At 39.6% G+C, this 9,277-nt stretch overlaps 2 protein-coding genes across 3 annotated transcripts in view; one reads left to right on the top strand and one right to left on the bottom strand.

The window, feature by feature from the left end:
- LOC108623657 (E3 ubiquitin-protein ligase AMFR) overlaps positions 1–2,662 on the top strand; it is a 26,197-nt gene extending 23,535 nt beyond the window's left edge. Inside the window, exons 6-7 of the mRNA XM_018022327.2 lie at positions 70–308; positions 712–2,662. Of these exons, the coding sequence (XP_017877816.1) occupies positions 70–308; positions 712–889 (417 nt within the window). The 3' untranslated portion in view covers positions 890–2,662. The remainder of the gene's footprint in view (positions 1–69; positions 309–711) is intronic.
- Positions 2,663–3,800: 1,138 nt separating this feature from the next.
- On the bottom strand, positions 3,801–9,271 carry LOC108623656 (serine/threonine-protein phosphatase 6 regulatory ankyrin repeat subunit B-like). 2 transcript variants are annotated; one of them, XM_026812485.1, is made up of 2 exons: positions 8,541–9,271; positions 3,801–8,144 (listed from the first exon to the last, which is right to left on the bottom strand). In XM_026812485.1, the coding sequence occupies exons 1-2, from the start codon at positions 8,789–8,791 to the stop codon at positions 4,313–4,315; spliced, it is 4,083 nt and encodes a 1,360-aa protein (XP_026668286.1). In that variant the 5' UTR covers positions 8,792–9,271; the 3' UTR covers positions 3,801–4,312. The 2 variants fall into 2 exon arrangements, with proteins under 2 accessions (XP_026668286.1, XP_017877815.1); XM_018022326.2 differs by having other exon boundaries at positions 3,801–9,271.
- Positions 9,272–9,277: the final 6 nt, after the last annotated feature.

The raw sequence follows: 9,277 nt of genomic DNA, 5'->3' as shown, positions 1-9,277 counted from the left end.
ATAAACTTATTCCCCAACCTATATAATACTATTGTAATGAATAATTGTATTTATATCTTATTACGATAGGTGCAGCAGCTGTTCCCGCATTTCCCACGAAACCAAATTGTGGAGGACCTCAGGATCACTAGATCAGTGGAGTGGACGGTGGAGAACATCCTCGATGGAGTTCTGAATTCTACGTTTCATTTGATGGAGGAACCGGAGCCAGAATCCTACATTGAGATTCACACCAGGAGCAGCGAGTCCAGCAATTCCTTGGATTCCTTGTCCGCGGATCCGGGACTTGAAATACCCCTGGCCGATAGGTACTTTGCTTCCTTCAATCATATTTGTATTTGAAACTTTATAATTTTTAGTTATCCAATTGATTGACTGCGGATTTTTACGCTGGATGAAATATTCATGGTATCAAATTTAAAGTTTATCGTGTAAATATTGTAGTTTCTGTTCACGTCACAATTTCTACTTTTATTTTTATTTTACATTCTAGTTTTTGAAGAAACAATACGTTCACCTCGTAATTGTATGAAATTAAGATATTTAAATTGTATTTTACATAAATAGTTATATCTTGAAAACTAATAATATTTGAGACTTGAAAGTCGAGATTATGAAGCAATTTCATAGCTAAAACATTAGACACAGTATTTATATATGTTAGAAATGTATGTTACGAGATTATTGAAACATAAAATTTTTGATTCGCAGCGGCGAGGAGCCTTCCAGCCTCGGCGTGCGATTTTCGAAATCGCCGGCGGAGAGAGAACAGGTACTTCAACGCCGCAAGGAGCTGATGAGAATCGCTGCAAAGAGGAGATACTTCGAAAAGCTGCGAAACGATCCCGACGCCGAGGGAAGTGTCCCGAACATAACCTCTGAAGCATAGGGATAGAAAACCAACAGACACACAGAATTATACATATATATATACATATATATGTATGTTTGCATGTTTATTAGGCTGCTCCAAAAGTTCTCTTCGATTTTCGACGTCGAATGGCTAAGACCTGCGGCCATTCGAGGGTGCGTCGAAAAGACTAAAGAATTTATGGAATGACTTACGATAAATATGTACGTCGATAAGAAAACAAGCAGACAGACAAGATTTTTGATTTATTCGTGCTTCGTAGCGGCCATCTTCTTCGAAGAAGAGTAATAACGACTGATTTCCTTCGGTATGCGTCTACCGACGTTCACTTACAACACTGTTTTCCTTGTTTCCGATCCTTGCGTCCCCCCTACTTTTTCTTAAAACCCTGTGCTCACGCCTTTTCTTTGTTCCTAGGATGTTTCCTCGACGATCTTAATCATTAGCACTTAACGGGGACAACGTTTAGAAAATATCCTCGATCCTTTAATGTTTCCTCTACGATTTCCAATGGAGATTACTCGCTTTCGACGTCGATATCGTTTCCTAGCAGTAGTTCTATGGAAATTGTGATTTACAAAAAATGAAACAAATAATCGTGCTTAAGAATAGGTGTTTTTTATTCTTAAGGAAATACGAGGACAGACAACTTAAAGAAAGAAAGAAAAAAACAATAACAAAAAAGTATTAATCTCTCAATTTAATTCTCTTTAGCAATAATAAGGATCAACTTAAAAGTATTACTCGCTTAATTCTTCTCTATTCTCTTTTTTTTGAATTTTTTATTTATTAAAGTAACGATTAAGAAGAACGCAATCTCTCCTTCGCTTACTAAAAATCGATTTTCTGAAGAGGATCAACTGAATTCTATGGTTTAAACAATCCTGCCCGTAGGAAATTTATAACATCGTACTAGAAAAGTAAAAAATATTTTTCAAACGTAATCGAAATTTAGTTTTGAAAGGAAGTGAAACGATACTTAGGATGTTTTTTTTATTTCCATTTCATTTCCTTAAGAGAAACAATTTCGTTGTTTTTATCTTAATTTTTGTCTCTCGGTAAGACTTTCGTTGGAGCCTTCTTTTCCTGTTCTCGACGGAAACGTTGCTCGCCTCGGGAATGGAAAAAGAATTGTTTAGCGATTAACGTCGACTGGTTGTGAATTATATACTCACTCGGTGGATTAGAGGACTGATAAATATAATAAGGAAGATGACGATTTAATTAATTCGTCTTTACTTCTCTTTCTCATTCGATTGATGATTGAACAATAAAAATTTAGCGTTTTCGTGAATAATTAACTTAGTTATCGCAATTTTTGTTATATTAATTTTATTGTAATATTTAAATGTTTTCATTTTAGAGGTAATATAAGCGATTGTGAATAAACTTATTTAAGCCGTTGGGAAGAGATAGATTATTTAAAAAAAATGAAGATATATTTGCAAATAAATGATACACAACAAAATGATATTGTTTGTAACAGAACGAGGAAAAGCGACCACTTTTTCTTTCAATTAGGATACCCATATTCCTTGATCAATCACGAGGGAATGTTCTTATTTTTATTTTACAACATGCTAGCACTCTGAATGTTAAATGTAACAAACCAAACGATATGTTTCGCGTATTAAAACAGAAGGAAATGCTCGAAATATAATATGTAAAATAAAGAATTTCTTTAGCGGAGTATTCTTTTTCAATACCCACTTTTTATTAGGAGAAGCTCTCATTACAAAATGTGTGTATAAACATGTAATAATTATAATAAATTCTTCATTTATCTATTAATTAGTGATTCTTCAGTTATTAAAATAACGTAGTAGCTTTAGTGGACCTTGACATATGATTTTCAATATCTTGCGGGTTCAATTTCAACGATTTTAGTCGATTGAAATTGATGAAAAAATTCAGAGACTTAGTACTATACAAGTGACATATATGAGAATTTTCTTCATCCATAACTTGTATTTGATTTAATTAAATTAAAAACAATTGGAGACGAAGAATTGCCAAACTGAAGGGATGTCCCTTAATGTATGATTTTCGCTGTTTTTGGAATTTAATTTCTGCGATTCAAGTAATTCAAGGAACGGCACAATGTGTAACGAAAATCCTGGATGAGATCGGCACGCAGACCGATTTAAAAAGTAGCATTAAGATCTCCTTTCGACCTGGTCATCTCGTTAAACGTTACGTTATTCCGTTTTGCAACTCATCACGCTCGTTTCATTCAGCTGATACTAGGGACTGTACGTACGTTTTTCTCTGGATTGCCGCAGGATTCGTGGATTTAGTAATTAGACTTCGGATTTTATGATTTATAGGAATACCCAATGTGCAGAAATGTGCAATTGTCTTTTCGTCCAGCTAATACTTGGGACTGTACACTTTTTTCTGGTGGAGGATTCATGGATTTAACAATTAGACTCCGGATTTTATGCGTTTATGAGAATACTTGATGTGCAGGAATTATAAAGAACACATTTGATATGTAGAAAAATGTATAGAATGTGATTACAGTCATATATTTAATCAATCAAATAATAATAATAATGAATTTGATAAAAAGTTTGTGGACGAACTGAAAATATCGCAACGTGAATTCCCGTTCGTCGATTACGCAAGGACTTGGTGTTAAAATGTTTTAACAATGAAGCGACTTCCCTGAATCGCCGAAAAATCTTCGATGATTATTAATTAGATGAACGGCGGTCCCCGGAGCACGCGTTTATCGCAACGCGATTGTTTCCGTTCACGTAACTGCCGACTGCCGGGCCAGCCGATCGGCTCATTGATCCACGAGATTAGATATATCGTCCATTGTCCTATACGAGATCGGCGATTATTAAATCTGTCGCATGGCCCCGAGCGATTCCGAACTGATTCACAGTCGCCTCACGCAATTCGTGAAATAAAAATACCAAAATTCATTTGTATTAATTTATTAATTAGAATTGATCAGACATTTATTCCAGCAATATTCTTCTTAATTCATCTTAACATTTAATTAACACTACTTACAATTTACTTCGTAACTGATAATACAACTTGGAAAGAATTTATACCTCCGCTAGGCTGCCTAATCTGATGCAAAAGCATTTGAGATTGATGCAATCAATATTTCCGAAGAACCAAGCGCTACACGTGAGACATAATTCCAAAGGCAAGCGCAATAAGAACATCATTACAGGCAAGATGACAAGAACATTCGTTAGAAGATGAGAGAAAGACAGCTGATAAAACAGAATGCTCTCTGTCAGTAGAAATAATTCATACCACGGAGAACTGAAATGGAGAACAGCTACGAAGTGAAGCTAGGGGATGAAAAGGAAAGATAGAAAATATCGTACATAAAGCAGAAAATGAATAATTATTAGTATCAAAATGTTAATGAACAAGTATAAAAATAGTACTTAGTAAGTATTAGATTAGTCGTTTTCATTCTATTACATGGTTAATGTTAGAACGCACGTTTTTACAAGCATCTCTCAAATTCTTTAGGTCTCTGTTACTAAGGTAGATTAATATTCCTTGAATACAAAGTAAATCATAATATTTACCGAGGAAATGGCGGAAAAATGTAACGCCCTCGTCTAACAACTCCTTTCGTACCATACCTCTATTGAAACGACGTCCTATTATGTCTTCGTACATAGGAAATTCTCTCCGATAATTGCACCGTTTCAAAACCTGAACAACATCTTCATTCCTCGCGTATAATGCTATTTGGTCAACGCGTTTTGTTAGGATATCATGAAATGTTAGGATAGTATTGTTCATTTTTGTGTTTTTCATTCTCATTATCTCTTCAATACATTTTTTCTGAAATTTTAGAGATTCCTCGTTCATATCCGTAGTGATATTAAAATTCACCATATTTCCGTTATTCACGTACAAGTTAGCAATCTGCATTTTAATTAGCAGCTGCTGGATACTGGACAACTTTAAGCCATTCATAAGTCCATACTTAGAACAGTATAAGCTCAACGCTGTTCTATGGGTTTTGTTAATAATGTTTACGTCGCACGCGTTTTCTATGAGAGTCAGAACGGCTTCATACTGATTAGCGCAGGATGCCAGATGAAGTGCAGTGTCACCATTCCTATTTATGGAATCAATGTTAACGTTCGAATTCAAGAGAATTTCCATGATACGCCTTTGACCACGGTCAGCGGCAAAGTGTAAAGCAGTCCATCCACTTATATCTTTGTCATTTACGTCAGCACCTCTTTTGACTAGCATCTCGTAAATGTCTTCTACTCCTTCTCGCGCAGCAAAATGAAGCGGTGTCTCGCCCCACCGAGTTTTCCAATTGACATCGGCATCCTGATCTACGAGGATTTGCACGATATCTATGTGTCTCTTCTCAATGGCCAGGTGCAGTGCCGTTTTTTCACCAATACCTTTGGCATTCACGTCAGCTCCTCTATCGATTAGCAACTTGCAAATTTCTTCTACTCCTTCTCGCGCAGCAAAATGAAGCGGTGTCTCGCCCAGCCGTGTTTTCAAATTGACATTGACATCATGATGTACAAGGATTTGCACGATATCTATGTGTCTCTTCTCAATGGCTAGGTGCAGTGTCGTTTTTTCACCATTATCTTTGGCATGCACGTCAGCTCCTCTCTCGATTAGCAACATGCAAATTTCTGTCTGTCCTTGTCGCACTGCAAAATGGAGCGGTGTCTCGCCCAACCGAGTTTTCAAATTGACATCGGCATCCTGATCTACGAGGATATGCACGATATCAATGTGTCTGTTCTCAATGGCCAGGTGCAGTGCCGTTTTTCCACTATTGTCTTTAGCATTCACGTCAGCTCCTCTCTCGATTAGCAACTTGCAAATTTCTCCTAGTCCTCTTCGCACTGCAAAATGGAGCGGTGTCTGGTCCTCCTCAGTTTTCAAATTGACATCGGCATCCTGATCTACGAGGATTTGCACGATATCTATGTGTCTCTTCACAAAGGCTAGGTGCAGTGCCGTTTGTCCACTATTGTCTTTAGCATTCACATCAGCTCCTCTCTCGATTAGCAACTTGCAAATTTCTCCTAGTCCTCTTCGCACTGCAAAATGGAGCGGTGTCTGGCCCTCCTTAGTTTTCAAATTGACATCGGCATCCTGATCTACGAGGATTTGCACGATATCTATGTGTCTCTCCTCAAAGGCTAGGTGCAGTGCAGTTTTTCCACTACTGTCTTTAGCATTCACATAAGCTCCTCTCTCGATTAGCAACTTGCAAATTTCTCCTAGTCCTCCTAGCACTGCAAAATGGAGCGGTGTCTGGCCCTCCTCAGTTTTCAAATTTACATTGGCATTCTGATCTACGAGGACTTGCACGATATCTATGTGTCTCTCCTGAATGGCTAGGTGCAGTGCCGTTTTTCCACTATTATCTTTAGCATTCACGACAGCTCCTCTCTCGATTAGCAACTTGCAAATTTGTCCTAGTCCTCTTCGCACTGCAAAATGGACCGGTGTCTGGCCCTCCTCAGTTTTCAAGTCGACATCGGCATCCTGATCTACGAGGATTTGCACGATATCAATGTGTCTGTTCTCAATGGCCAGGTGCAGTGCCGTTTTTCCACTATTATCTTTGGCATTCACGTCAGTTCCTCTCTCGATTAGCAACTTGCAAATTTCTTCTACTCCTTCTTGCGCAGCAAAATGAAGCGGTGTCTCGTCCCGCCGAGTTTTCAAATTGATATCGGCATCCTGATCTACCAGAATTTGCACGATATCAATGTGTTTCTTCTCAATGGCCAGGTGCAGTGCCGTTTTTCCACTATTATTTTTGGCATTCACGTCAACTCCTCTCTCGATTAACAACTTGCAAATTTCTTCTACTTCTGCTCGCGCAGCAACATGAAGCAGTGTCTCGTCCCGCCGAGTTTTCAAATTGATATCGGCATCCTGATCTACCAGGATTTGCACGATATCAATGTGTCTCTTCTCAATGGCCAGGTGCAGTGCCGTTGTTCCACTATTATCTTTGGCATTCACGTCAACTCCTCTCTTGATTAGCAACTTGCAAATTTCTTCTACTCCTTCTTGCGCAGCAACATGAAGCGGTGTTTCGTCCCGCCGAGTTTTCAAATTGATATCGGCATCCTGATCTACGAGGATTTGCACGATATCTATGTGTCTCCTCTCAATGGCTAGTTGCAATGCCGTTTTTCCACCATTATCTTTGGCATTCACGTCAGCTCCTCTCTCCATTAGTAACTTGCAAATTTCTCCTAGTCCTCCTCGCACTGCAAAATGGAGCGGCGTCTGGCCCCCCTCAGTTTTCAAATTGACATCGGCATCCTGATCTACGAGGACTTGCGCGATATCTATGTGTCTCTCCTCAATGGCTAGGTGCAGTGCCGTCTTTTCACCATTGCCTTTGACATTCAGGTCAGCTCCTCTCTCGATTAGCAACTTGCAAATTTGTCCTAGTCCTCCTAGCACTGCAAAATGGAGCGGTGTGTCGCCCAGCGGACTTTTTAAGTTAACATCGGCATCCTGATCTACGAGGGTTTGTATGATATATTTGTGACTCTTCTGAATGGCTAGGTGCAGTGCCGTCTTTCCATCTACGTCTCTGGCATTCACATCAGCTCCTCTCTCGATTAGCAACTTGCAAATTTCTCCTAGTCCTTCTAGCACTGCAAAATGGAGCGGTGTCTCGCCCATTAAGATTTTTAAGTTGACATCAGCACCTTGATCTACGAGGATTTGTACGATATCTTTGTGTCTGTACTGAATAACTAGGTGCAGTGCCGTTTCACCATATTTGTTTTGGGCATCCACGTCAGCTCCTCTTTCGAGTAGCAACCTGCAAGTTTCTTCTAGTCCTTTTCGCGCTGCAGACAGAAGCGGTGTCTCGTCCCACCGTGTTTTCAGATTGACATCGGCACCCTGATCTACGAGAATTTTTACCACATCTTTGTGTCCCTTCCGAATGGCTAGGCGCAGTGCCGTTTCACCATTTTCGTTTTGGGCATCCACGTCAGCGCCCCTTTCGAGTAGCAACCTGCAAGTCTCTTCTAGTCCTACTAGCGCAGCAAAATGAAGAGGTGTCTCGCCTCTCCGAATTTTCAATTTGACATCGGCACCATGTTCTACGAGGATTTGTACGATATCTTCGTGGCTCTCGTGAATGGCTAGGTGCATTGCTGTTTCTCGATCTCTGTTTGCGGCGTGCACGTCAGCTCCTCTTGCGAGTAGCAACCTGCAAGTTTCTTCTAGTCCTTTTCGAGCTGCAGAATGAAGCGGTGTCTCGCCCCACCCACTTTTCAAATTGAGATGGGCGCCCTGATCTACGAGGAGTTGTACGATATCTTTGTATCGCTCCCGAATGGCTAGGTGCAGTGCCGTTTCACCATTTTCGTTTCGGGCATCCACGTCAACTCCTCTTTTGAGTAGTAACCTGGAAGTTTCTGCTAGTCCTACTCGCGCAGCAAAATGAAGCGGTGTCTCGCCCCTCCGAATTTTCAATTTGACATCGGCACCATGTTCTACGAGGATTTGCACGATATCTTTGTGTTCCTCCTTAATGGCTAGGTGCAGTGCCGTTTCACCATTTTCGTTTTGGGCATCCACATCAACTCCTCTTTTAAGTAGCAACCTGCAAATTTCTTCTAGTCCTTTCCGCGCTGCAGAATGAAGCGGTGTCTCGCCCCACCCACTTTTCAAATTGAGATAGGCGCCCTGATCTACGAGGAGTTGTACGATATCTTTGTGTATTTTCTGAACGGCTAGGTGCAGTGCCGTTTCTCCATATACATTTGTAGCATTCACGTGAGCACCTCTTTTAATGAGCCTTTTTACAGTTTCTATCTCGCAATTCATAACAGCAATGTGGAGCGGTGTGTTCGTATGACTTTGAGACTCACTGTAAACGTTCGTATCTTTGCTCATAACCAGTTCCTCCATATCGTCCGTCCCGTGGGGTATTATTATTAATTAATTCACTATTTACGTTTCGTGCTTCAAATCAATCGTTATTCAAGCAATCAAACTTACAACTACCTGGGATAGAAGGAAGAGGTTGTAAAAAAAAGGAGATCACGATTAAAACACTCTAATCTATTACAAAAACCATAAGTATTATCGCCTTTTTCCGCTTTATATAACCGTCAATGTCCTTGTATTATAGGTCGTTGAATTCGTTTTAAGATTCTCTATCATGATACGGAAACAACAATATATATATCCATTTAAAAAAATGGTGGTGACCTTCAGATGTCCGAAATACCTCCACCTGCTGAAAAACTATTATCACCACTGGACGGCCCCCTTCGTACTGTGCAATTTTGTTCCAAGAAATATTTTTTTAAAACTTAAAGTTTAGAAAATATTTGAGGTGGTAGTAGTTATTGCCCCACTCTGTATATAAGCCTTGGTTTACTTATTCATTAC

The sequence above is a fragment of the Ceratina calcarata genome, unplaced genomic scaffold (genome assembly GCF_001652005.2).
Source record: "Ceratina calcarata isolate Rehan_Ccalc_2016 unplaced genomic scaffold, ASM165200v1 scaffold286.2, whole genome shotgun sequence".
Taxonomy (NCBI): Eukaryota; Metazoa; Arthropoda; class Insecta; order Hymenoptera; family Apidae; genus Ceratina; species Ceratina calcarata.
This window is presented reverse-complemented; position numbering and strand designations above follow the sequence as displayed.